The 12,885-nt window shown below is 40.8% G+C and overlaps 3 gene segments (V, D, J or C); 1 reads left to right on the top strand and 2 right to left on the bottom strand.

Moving 5' to 3' along the window:
- Window positions 1–1,293: 1,293 nt before the first annotated feature.
- Window positions 1,294–2,699, top strand: LOC120555098 (the record flags this gene model as incomplete). The annotated part of the segment is given in 2 exon segments: window positions 1,294–1,351; window positions 2,149–2,699. Coding segments are annotated over 2 exon segments (387 nt in total), but the record flags the coding sequence as incomplete, so codon positions are not given.
- Window positions 2,700–4,082: 1,383 nt separating this feature from the next.
- On the bottom strand, window positions 4,083–4,595 carry LOC120555143. The segment is given in 2 exon segments: window positions 4,083–4,432; window positions 4,544–4,595. Coding segments are annotated over 2 exon segments (384 nt in total).
- Window positions 4,596–12,060: 7,465 nt separating this feature from the next.
- On the bottom strand, window positions 12,061–12,586 carry LOC120555122. The segment is given in 2 exon segments: window positions 12,061–12,427; window positions 12,535–12,586. Coding segments are annotated over 2 exon segments (384 nt in total).
- Window positions 12,587–12,885: the final 299 nt, after the last annotated feature.

Genomic DNA, 12,885 nt, shown 5'->3' with positions numbered 1-12,885 from the left:
TTGAGCATCTGGAGCGCAAACTTGTGCTGTAGAAATGTCTTTCTCAAAGAAAGTCAAATCATGCTACCAAAAAAGAAAGGAAAGACAGGAGAAGGAGAGAAAACACAATGAGGGGAAACAATTGGTAACTGACTTCTTTTCAAAAAAAAAAGGTGAGCACAAACTAGAAAACGAAATCCATGGTGCTAAACTGCTTGAATATCTCCTTGACCATTAGTGCTAAAAACGGACTGAGATAAGCCATTGAAAGAACAGAACATACACTTTCAAAAGATAATTTGGTTATAAATGTAATCTGAATAAATAAACTACACTAACTATGCTGTTTGCATACAACACACCATTATAATAGCCTCATTTGAAACATGTTTAATTTAAAATGAATAGACTATAATGTCTATAATTAGCAATAATAGGCTAATCAGTGTCATAGGTAGGTTGGTAGTTCATCAGTAGATATATATCATGTCAACATTATAGTTATGTCTGATTTAGTAGAAGCAGATCTTAACATTGTGAAACACATGGCCCTCAGTTTCAGAAACCGTCCCACCAGGGAGTGGAGTAGCAACAGACCCCTCATCCTCCTCTTTGGATTTGAGACAAGGGGAGCTTATATCAAAATTAATGCAAACCATGTTTAGCCATTTTGACTGAAAGGTGTTAAGTAACACTAACATTTTAGTATGTTTTATTATATTAGGTTACAATTAGGATAAGAGGTTAATATCAAATGTATCCTTTATAGAGAAAGATGATAGAGAAGATCTGATTGATTTTTTTTTTTTTTTTGGGGGGGGGGTTGAGGAACATGAGGGCCCATCCGGACTGCCAATGCATAGGGCCCAGGATCTTGTACTACGCCTCTGCAGGGAGCACTTGTTATTTTATAAGATTTGCTTTCTTGTATTATTCATAGAACTTATCTGCTACTACCTGCCCATTTACACTATTGTATATTGTATTCTGTATATTCTGTATGTTTTTAATGCTGTGCTGTGTTATGTGCATTGTATTTACTGTTGCTGTACTTTGGGAGAAGCCAAAGACAAATTCTCACTGAGGTGGACAATAAAGTCAATCCAATCTAATGTCTTCTGTCTTATTTAAATTAATTGCAAGAGAAGAAATTACATAAATTTAACATATACAAAAAAACATGCATTAAGGAAATCTGCAGCACTGTGTTATTGTCAGTTATCTTTTCATAACAGCCTCATTTTGGTGAGTTTGTTTGTGTCAAAGTCAGAGAGCCGTGTCTCTCTACAGTGAGAGGTTTTTGTACGGCGGCTCAATGACTTTGTATCACTGTGGTGGACTTTTGGTGGAGGAACCAGACTGAATGTTGGAAGTAAGTTTCTGCACAAATACTAAAAACTATACTGTAAATATTGTAAAGTAATGTTTTAAATTCAGTTTACAGTTAATGAAATATCTCTTAGTATTCACATTTTTATTTCTGCTCCTTTATCGTGGAGACTAACTCAGAGCAGCTTCACTAAACATTTCTTTATATTTTTTTTTAAAAAAAAATTATATAAATTAAAAAAAACTGAAAAACTGTTCTACAAGATTCATTTTTAGTTTTCCACATCAATGATAACTGTTTAAATCAAATGAAGATTCAAATATTCAAACAATTGAACAGAGCAAAGATAAAGATCGGTATTTGAAAATGTGCAACATCTCTTTACTGTGTCATGTATTGTTTCAAAGTTTGAAAACTATTTGAACAGTTTGGTAATGATGATCGAAATCCACATGAAGAACATTTGATGTTGTCAGCTCATTTTCTGGATTTGTTTCTATTACACTAAATACTTTAAAGTAATGTATAGTTAGGTTGGTGATGATTTTGATTTGGAGGTTTAAAGATTTGTCCAAAAGTTGACATTTTATTTCCAGTGTATAGTTTGATATATATCAGCTCATTGTGTAGATGATTCTCTCTGTGCTGATTTACATGAGAGGCTTCTTAAAGGGAAGTGAAACAATGTGTGAGTGAGTGACTGGTGGAGCAGAAAAACCATCTGACAGAAACTCCTTAAAGGAGAAAACCAACTCTCACACAGTCAAGGTGTCCAAGTGTCTGCTGGTTGATTGACAGCTGTGTGGTCCCTGTCCTCTAAGCTGATTGGTGTCTCCTAGGTGATGTCCGTCCCACCCTGACGGTGCTGCCCCCCTCCAGTGAGGAGCTGCTGCAGGGGAAGGCCACGCTCATGTGCCTGGCCAACAAGGGCTTCCCCTCAGACTGGAGTCTGGCCTGGAAGGTGGGCGGCGCAGCAGCAGCAGCAGCTGGGGGGAGAGCAGGGAGCCCCGGGGTGCTGGGGAAGGACGGCAAGTACAGCTGGAGCAGCACCCTGAGGCTCCCTAAAGACCAGTGGGAGAAGGTGGGCTCTGTGACCTGTGAGGCCACCCAGGGCTCCCAGACTCCGCTCTCAGAGACACTGAGGAGAGACCAGTGTTCCCAGTCCTGACCTGACTCACTGGGACTCTGCTACTGGTTTCACTCTGATACTGATCTCAGTCTGCTCTCTGCTACTCTCTCTCTCTCTCTCTCTCTCTCTCTCTCTCTCTCTCTCTCTCTCTCTCTCTCTCTCTACAGATTCATCACAATTTGAAAGTTCATCTTGTGTTGCTTGCAGTAATGCTGATATTCTCTGTATGTTAAAACAATAAAGACAAATGTATCAACTTAATGTCGTCCGAGCTTATTGATCCAAGAATGACTGCCATCATGTGTTCCTTTCTTAAATGAACATATACAGTATCAATGAAATCCTGAGAGCGTTTTTCTCTGTAGCATTTCCATGAGATGATTCTTTTAGAAAGAAGTGATGAGATGATGTAATGCAGGTCCCATCTGCTCGGTGCAGCCTGACAGGGGTTAAGCTGTGGTGTCCTACAGCAGGTATGGAGCTGCTGGGAAAGGATGAAAGTCAAACTCTGGTCAGCACCACTGTTACTGCTCTCCTTGACAAAGTCAATGTGAGAGAAAGTCAACAGATTCTTTGGTTTTTTCTCCCAACAATAATGGTCACCACTGTCATCTAATGTGTCTGATCTAAAGCAGGTAACAGGTAGATGGGAATGACCTGCTGTGCTGTGCACTTTGATACAGAAGTGGTTTTAGATCTTGTGGTAATCTGATCTCCTCAGTGCATAACTTCATATCACATTAACGGTTCGATAGGAACTTTTTGGCATTTAGTTAAGTAACACTTTTGTGTTCATGACAATGTGAAAAGAGTCTTAAGAGTCCACCACTGTTTGTTTCATTAGCGATATAAGTTGACACACGTTCTTCTCATCATATTCTGTTCAAAGTTCCCAAAACAAATACTGTCTTCTCTCTGTCGTCATTACAGTCTGCTGCAGCCAAAGACTGGAACTATCTGTAAAAACCACTAAAGCTGAAAACTTGTATCTTCATGTCAGCTTTTAACAACTCTGTTATGGACCTTCTCTCTGATACATGCGGCTGTTTTGGGAACCTCAAGCATTCCCTCCCCATTATCTGTCTGCTGGTTCCTGTTGCCCCATGCTGATTGGTGTTGTCTTGCTGCTGCTGTTTAGCTCTGCATGTTGAATTAGTGCTTGTGTTTGTTGCTCGTGTTCTGTCCTCGTTTGACACCATGCTTGTGTGCTAGACTGTTGTCATTTCTGTCTTTTTTTTTTCTGCTTGTCTGTGATTGGGTGGAAGTAGTGGAGGTGTTGGAAATGTTTGGATGTTTGCTGACATTTTTGACATTTCTCTTTTAGCCCTTACACCCTCCCTTAAGAGGCTTTGCCTTTTGCAAAGCTGCCATTGTAAATATATATGTGTTTTAAATGACTTAACTGGATAAATAAAGGATGAAAAAAATAATAATTAAAAATCTCAGACAGGTCTGTGTCCACAATGAAACTAATAATGAAACACGTTTTGGTAACTGTAATGGGACTATTTTTACAAACTCTTGTTAATTTATTGTATTTATGTGTGTGTGTGTGTGTGTGTCCTCAGTGAAGTGTATCAGTCTCTGCAGTAGCTTCCAGCTGCAGCAGTCAGTTCAGTTTCTGTTCAGTCTGACTGAGGGAGGTTTTTGTACGACGCTTTTTCACTGTGTGAACACATACTGACTGTTGATTTCATGATAACTCTGACAGTAGTAAACTGCTGCATCTTCAGTCTGGACTCCACTGATGGTCAGAGTGAAGTCAGAGTTTGATCCACTGCCTGTAAAACGACCTGGAATCCCTGATTGTCGAGTGCTAGCATAGTAAATGAGCAGTTTAGGAGTTTCTCCATCTCTCTGTTGGTACCAGGCTAAATAGTGGTAGCGTCGAAGAACATGAACATTCTGACTGGTCCTACAGCTGATGGAGACGGAGCCTCCCAGAGCAGAGCTCACTGCTCCAGGCTGAGTCACTGTGACCTGGCCTCTGGACTCTGAGGATACAGAGACAAAAACATAAACGCCAGTACCCCACGGTTTAGTCGGCTTCATTTCAGAGGGACGGATGTTGATAGAGGAGAGGAGTTTGATTCTCTGGACTTTACCTGTGAAGCAGCAGCAGAGGAGAGTCCAGATGAGGACGGAGATCAAAGTCATGTTTTTGATGAGGAGGATTTCTGTGTCTTCTGTTGTCATGAAGGACAGCTGTCAGTCATCCAGTGTTCAACTCTCAGGACTATAAACTCTCCCAGAGCACTGGAGCATGGTGCTGCTGATGCAAAGTGGCTCTCTATGGAAATGCTCTGACTGACTCCAACAGGGACAGGGGGTTTCCTCTTCAGTGCTGAGAACACTGACTTTATAGATTAGTCATGATATAATGCATAAAGAAATAGAGAAATTGGATTGGTTTACATTGGCAATTTGGGTGAAGTTGATTCCGTTGAATTACTAAAACCTATTAAACTGCATAGTCTTCATCACACAGCCAATGTGCATTTGTGTTCTCATTTGAGATCCATACCCACAATTACTGGTGTGAAATGTAGAAACTAAAATGCAAAACGACAGATTCTACCAACAAGGATCTGTGCACTTCTTTTATTGATGTAAAATCTTTTTTTCAGTGTTGACAGAGAATGAGAGAACACTTGTTTGAGTATGTCGACATTTCAGTAATCAGCCCTAATGCAGAACATCTGTTTCCATCAAACAAGCCCTGACAAACATGAACAATGTGGGACATCAGATTAGAGGGGTATTGCACAAAACCAGGATAAGGGATTATGCCGGGATATTCAGGTTATCCTGGATGAATTTAGCTTTGACTTGGTTGCACAAAAGCAGGTTGAATTAAACCCAGCCTAGTAACCATGGCGATTTATTCTTTGCAGCTAGCCTGGTCCAGAGCAGGCAGGCTAAATTTAATCCTGGATTCTGATGTGTTAAATCAGCTGCCGCTCTGATCCGAAATAAACGTGTTTAACAGTTATTCCGTTGTCTTCTGAATGTGTTCTGCTTCATTTTATTAACATGCATTACTTGTCACTATTGCTGTCACGAGTTTGATTTAAATCCTACTACTGCAGTTGTTGAGATGGTAATGGTAAAAAGTGGGACGATACGGAGGAAATGGGCTTTTCCTCCGTTGCTGTCCCCGTGAAATGTGCCCCCGCCCGTGCAACGGGGGGAGGTAGGGGGATCCTCCCACACCGTGCAGCGGACTCTAAAAGCAGACTTTTAACATCAATAACGACGACAATGGCACCTGACCAAACGTCCTTTTTTACCAAATAGGAGTGAGAATGTGTTGGAATGCCACAAAGCTTCTTAATCATTTTATTTTGGTGCTGTCACTGTCATCTTGGAGCTTGGGAGTGAGAAAAAAAAACATGAATAATAACAGGCTACATTGTTTTACAGATATGCTTACAGTGTGTATTGAAATCACTTCTTTTTCTAGTTTTTGTCCAGTCATGCTTGTTCTGTATGAACATTAATTGTAGAAAGATATTTAGAATTAGACATAGCTTATGGAGATTTGTGCATATGGTTGCAAAACATATTCTCGCATTATGAATAAGCTTTGAAATTAAGCCTAGTCCTTATAAATTTCCCAGGAACAAGATTTTTTATTTTTTATTTATATAGTACTTTACAGGCTACTCAAAGACACTTTACAATAAAACCAGCACATTTAGCGCATAAAAACATATAAAGCAATAAAACCAACACATAAAACAAGCATATTAAAGCAATTAAAACAGAATGTGCAACTTTGTAAAAACGTGGAGTGACTAAGTAGATTTTTTTTAAATCCATACGTATTCAGTCGGTCCGCTATTGTCTGTCGGGCTTTTTTTCCGTTTGATAACAGCCGTATTTCCCTTTTTGCATATTATATGTTTCACCTCCTCGTAATTTTCCATTAGAAGCTGCTGCTCAGCGGGTGAAACATATGCTGCACACGTCTTTTCCATTTCTGCATCAGTAAATCTGTGATCGATACCGTGGTCTATTTAAGAAATCCGTGAACGTGCACTTATCCCAGCTATGTACTCCTGGCTTTACATAGCTTCACCTACTTATCCTGGCTCGGCAAACGTGCAACCGATTAAGCCGCGATGAGGGGATCACACTAAGTCAAGCTGCGCTTTTTCATTTATCCTGGATTTCTTTATTCTACTTTTGTGCAATAGGCCCCTGGTCCTAGACATTTGGGGGCCCTATGCAAAATTTGGTTGGAGGCCCCTTTTACCATTTTAAGTAAGGCCTAAAGAAAAGCAATGACTTCGTAATAACTATACGGTACAATGTATTATTATATCTACTATGTTTGATGTCTAACAGAAAAAATGATGATACCACTGCCTGAGTGGCAGTGCAAGATTGAACACACACTGATGAACTTGCTGAATAAAAATACAGATAAAGTGATTTTCACTGACCAAATATAAATGTTTAACTGAAAACAGTTTAAGAGGCACAAGCATGTATATAATTTAAATTAAATAGAGCAAATAGAATAACATTTAAATAAAATATTATAAAATAATAAATAGAACATTTAAATGTTAGAATTTTTCAAATAAACAAAAGAATAACATCTAAAACACCACAAACAAGATCAATAGTAACAATAATAATATATAACTGGCAGTTGTGACAGCCTCAGCTTTTGAGATCCTGTGTATCACAGTTTCTCTCATTGAATTGACCATCACAGCTGAGCTCTGAAGCCACAACTCCAGAACAGAAAGCATGGCAGAGGCACCTTCATTGAAGGTGGAGATGGTCATACTTGCTGCTGCCTCAAGCTTACTTTTGTCATGATCCGGCTGGGACTTATGGCCTTTGTGCCACTCTTGTGGCCTTTTTGTGTGTTTTGTTGTGTTTTGTGCTTTGTACTTTGTTCAATGTTCTGTCTTATTGTGGTGTCTTGTTTGTCCGTTTTGCTCTGTTCCCCATTTTATTTTGAAGGTCTGGTTTTCTGTCTTGTCTGGTTTTACTTCCTGTCTTTTGGTTTTCCCGCCCTTGTGATTGTCTGATTTGTTTCACCTGTTGTGCCTTCTGTTCCTTGTTAGTCCTCGTTACCCTGTGTATTTAGTCTCTCTGTTTCCCTTGTCTCTTGTCGGGTTGTCATTCCCTGTTTGTCCTGTGTCAGCCCTGGTTTTTTTAGTTGTGTAAGTCAAAATAAAGACTTTGTTCAGGGGTCCGTTCCAGGTAGCAGGTTTAACAAACTCTGAGTGTAACCCTGATGTCTGAGTTGATTTACCCTGAGATGGGAAACTCAGAGTTTTCGGTTCCAGAACAGCTGATTTGAGTTGGTTCAATCAACTCGGAGTATGTTCACTCAGGGTTACGCGCGTGCACATAAGGCAGTATGAATGGAGCCATGATTCTACGATTCACCATGGTAACAACCACAAACAAACGGGTCGGCGGAAATACTCATGCGCACAAAGAGCGAGTTTGAAACATAGATATTAACAGTATGGTTTGAACATGTATTTCGTAAAAAAAGCAAGACAGCGGCTGCTCCTGCAAAAGAGAGAGAATTGGTGTGGGAGAAAATTTCTGCTCGAGTCAATGCGTAGGCTACGCATTAACAGTGTATTAATTTCATATTTAATCACAACTTTACTGGTGAAAACTGGAAATGTAGGCTACACCTATAATTTTATTCAGGTGCAATCCTGTGGGCGAAAAAGTAAACTATACTATTCCCATTCTGAGGCTGCAGCACCATGATCATTAACAGAATTCTAAGTATAATAATTTATTTCTTTTTTATGGCTCTCACTGGTTTGTGTCCAGGGAACACGTTTAGCCTAAAAAACGTTTCAGAGCGATCACACTTTTCTGATGGCTCTGCATACAGTGACTTTACTATTACAGTATGATCCATTTGCAAAAAACGTAATGCGACACAAAGAATCTGCTGGGATGTTAAACCCTGTCCACGATGTTGAACTAGTGGAAGGATAATGTAGGCCTATCTACATATCTAATACTGTGATAAAAAATACCTCTCAAATCGGTTATGTGGAAATGAAAAAACATCTATTCGGGACTCAATATCATCTCCCGACGTAGCCTAAACTCTCTGTGAATTAATACAGCTTTTTCATCAACGGGATCGTCGACAAAAGGACATGACATGTTTGAGAAAAAAAACATTTTAGTCTGCCTAACATAAACCAATACGTTTTTTTTATTCATGCAGATTAAACTGCATTAAAATGCGCCTGATACAGACTGAATGAATGAATGAGGAAATGAGTTTCCCCTCCCTCTGAGAGGGAGGAGAATGAGGGAAACTCGAGTTTTTTTCCCCGTTTCTCAGAGGGAGGAGACTGAGAGAAACTCGAGGTTTCTTGAAGAAAACCTGCTCCCGACCAGGTTAGGTTCACAGACTCAGTTACCATAGTAACTGACTCCGAAGTTAAGTTACCTCTCTTTCTGGAACGGAAAACCCAGAGTTTCCCTCATCTCAGGGTTAACCAACTCAGAGTTTTCACTAAACCTGCTTTCTGGAACGGGCCTCTGAACAGTCGCTTGAAGAGTCTTGCATTTGGGTCCACCTGCTGCAATCCTGACAACTTTCCCCACAAAACAGTCCCCTCAGTCAGCCGATGGTGATGCTAACTAACCAGGCTCTCATCAGCACTGGTTCATAACAACACAACAGAACTAAACTAATTATGAATCATTCAAAAGACCAATATTTAGAACATTGGAGAAAGCAAACAAAGTAGACTAAATTGTTATTTGACCCAACTAGGTCAGACAGAGATGCATTTCCTCCTCCACTGGGAAAAACTATCTTCACTAAGATAATTAAATAGCCAAAAAAATAAAACTTCCCAAAGTTAACACCAGAAAAGAAGCTGGTAGTTCTCCTAGGAGAGGGAACAGCAGCTCCACTGACAGCTAAACATGGATCTGTCTGCCACAGCCTGAGGGACTCACAACCACTTAGGATCCTAAAATTACAATTTGTTTAGTAGCCTATTATATAGTAATTATATTATACAACAATTTTAACTGTTGTGTAATGTAATTGTTTTGTAATATAGTGTGTTGTATCGCGATCAGTACAGTGTAGTATATATGTGACACATGACATGTAGGCTTTATGACTTTCTGTAAACTGCTTTGAGAGAGAGAGGGTCTGATTACCTCTGCTGTCTGAAATCTCCTGTTTTCTGAACGACAGTTTACACATCGACGTACTATGTGAAGGCATTTCATCATCTGCTGTCTTAGTGTGTAATCCCCTTTTGTCTTCTTGCTGATAACAAATGTTTTCGTCTTCTCTGAGGTGATTTTCGACCGTTTTCAACGCATTTCTTTCGACATTCTGAACTACCGCGGAAATGTCACAGCACGTCACGTGACGATTCTGAACGAATCATGTTGTCAGAAATTGTCATCAGCCAATGAGATTGTGCATTTTGAGTTAAATCCCCCCTTTTACTTTCACGATTGGTTGCTGATGAAAAGGAAATGACCATATTTGGATCCGACAGCATTGTAGAGGAGAGAGAGTGTCAGTACCCGATCCGATCCGTTCTGCACATGCGCAAGATGTTCACGCATGCGCTGTGGTACCAGGATTTACGACACTACCCAATCTGTTCCCACGCTAGCCTCCAGCTAACGTTAGTTTAGCTAATAGCTAATTCGGCGGACCGCTAGGTGATTAAAGCGGTCTGCCGTTAGCCTCCACCGGGAAGCTAACGTTAGTTTAGCTAACAGCTAATTCGGCTAACCGCTAGCTGAGACAGCATGTAAACTTTAAAAGACCCTCAAAATAAAACTTGAAAATAAACGTTAACATATATAACAGCTGTTACGTCAGTTCTACTTGTGCTCATTTAAAATACAATCACTCAATACTTGTCTTTATTGTTATTACTGTAAAGTCTTAATTTAGCTGTAGCCTGCTTTTCCCATATATTTGACTTAACGTTATTTTAGACTGAATCTAGTTGTCCGTTCTGCCTGCACGATCCGTTCTGCGCATGCGTTATTTTAGACTGAAGGCTGTCGGCTAGCGGTTAGCCGAATTAGCTGTTAGCTATCCCGGTGGAGGCTAGCATGGAACAGATTGGGCAGGTCGTAAAACAGTGTTATCATCTGCGCATACGTCATGGCATACGTGTCATCTTGAACATGCGCAGAACGGATCGGGTACTGACAGCTTTTCATCAGTATATGTCATGACGGGGTGCAGACAGCGATCGCGCAGCAGCGGGATGATTTAGAACGCCAACTAGCTAGCAGTGACTCTAGGGGCCCTCTGCTGGCCACGGGGCCCTTTGCAATTGCAAAGGTCGCTTAGTGGCTGGGCCGGCTCTGTGTGACACAGAGGAACAAGTCATTACAACCAACTGCAATAAACATTCTGGATTTAAACACCGAGCTAAAAGTTCCTCGAGATCAATAAACTTCAACATTATTTTACTTTTTTCTCCAGATTGTCTCTTATATGCAGCTTAACATATTCAGCTCCTTCAAGGGAAGAGCGAGGATGAGAATATTAATTAAAATGACTTCAAACAGGTTAATAAAACTCATGTTGCCGTCTTGAACTTTAATGTTCATTAATTCTGTTTAAGGCTTAAGGCTGGAGGATCTGCAACCACTCACACCTGTGTCTCATCTGTAATCTGCACACCTGGCCCTGATCATCACCTCTCCACCATTTAAGCCATGAACTGACATACTTTCTCTGCTGGATTGTTAGCCTCACCAGTACGTTTGCGTGAGTATCAGTTAGTAAGTTTGAGAAGTCTGTTCTGCTGTTTTGTTTGGGAAGTTGTGCTGTTGCTAATCTGCCTGTTCCTCTGCCTGCAGTTTTGTGACCTGGGAAATCCTCTCCACCTCTGCTGGGCTGTCTACTTCACCATCATTATTGGACCTGCGTGTACCTGTCAGCCGACCCACTTCCACCACTGCCTCGCTTGCTGGACTCCTCTGCTTCCACGTACAAAGCCTAATAAAGACTCCCCTTTTTGCTCATTCTGTTCACCTTGTCCTCGTTTGCTTTTGGGTTCCTGTCCTAGTGAGTCATGACATGCAGGACACGCTTTGAATTTATAAGATTTAACAATACAGTGTTAGGGACAGATCAGATGGCCAGAGACTTGACTTGGACTCATTAGAAAAGACTTGAGACTTGACATGGACTTGAGCTCATTCGACTTGGACTTCCAAAAAATGACTTGTGAACATCTCTGATGGACCTGGCTGACTCTCCACTCTGCTGCAGCTTTGCTCCTCTCCCGTCTGCTTTAGTTCTCTACTCTGCTCCTATCAACCTTTACAACACCAGCACACACACGTTTTCCACTCATGCACATCACACAAACTGACATTACTGATATCCACAGCCAATACTTTAATTACTTAGGTTAACACTTTAATTTAGGTTAATTTGTTTCAATGAATATCTTTTGTAAAAACTTGATCATGGTGTGTCTCCCTTTTGTTGTAAAATGTTGTGTGTAAAAGTGTGTAAATGTAAATATAAAGTGTGTGTGTGTGTGTTTCCTCAGTGAAGTGTATCAGTCTCTGCAGTAGCTTCCAGCTGCAGCAGTCAGTTCAGTTTCTGTTCAGTCTGACTGAGGGAGGTTTTTGTACGACGCTTTTTCACTGTGTGAACACATTCTGACTGTTGGGATAGTGAAAACTCTGACAGTAGTAAACTGCTGCATCTTCAGTCTGGACTCCACTGATGGTCAGAGTGAAGTCAGAGTTTGATCCACTGCCTGTAAAACGATCTGGAATCCCTGATTGTCGAGTAGTAGATGCGTAAATGAGCAGTTTAGGAGTTTCTCCATCTCTCTGTTGGTACCAGGCTAACGCGTGATTGCTGCTCCAAGTATAAACATCCTGACTGGTCCTACAGCTGATGGAGACGGAGCCTCCCAGAGCAGAGCTCACTGCTCCAGGCTGAGTCACTGTGTACTGACCGCTGGACTCTGAGGATACAGAGACAAAAACATAAAGCAGCGTCACGGTTTAGTCGGCTTCATTTCAGAGGGACGGATGTTGATAGAGGAGAGGAGTTTGATTCTCTGGACTTTACCTGTGAAGCAGCAGCAGAGGAGAGTCCAGATGAGGACGGAGATCAAAGTCATGTTTTTGATGAGGAGGATTTCTGTGTCTTCTGTTGTCATGAAGGACAGCTGTCAGTCATCCAGTGTTCAACTCTCAGGACTATAAACTCTCCCAGAGCACTGGAGCATGGTGCTGCTGATGCAAAGTGGCTCTCTATGGAAATGCTCTGACTGACTCCAACAGGGACTTGGATTACTCTGATGATGCTGTTCATCAATGGATCAATCACTTTATCAGAGCTTTGATTAGGAATGTTTCAATAACACAATAACACTAACTCCTTGAAAAATCTTTCAAAATGTTCTATGTATGCTTCCCA

The sequence above is a fragment of the Perca fluviatilis genome, unplaced genomic scaffold, assembly GCF_010015445.1.
Source record: "Perca fluviatilis unplaced genomic scaffold, GENO_Pfluv_1.0 PFLUV_unplaced_scaf_2, whole genome shotgun sequence".
In the NCBI taxonomy this organism is placed as follows: Eukaryota; Metazoa; Chordata; class Actinopteri; order Perciformes; family Percidae; genus Perca; species Perca fluviatilis.
This window is presented reverse-complemented; position numbering and strand designations above follow the sequence as displayed.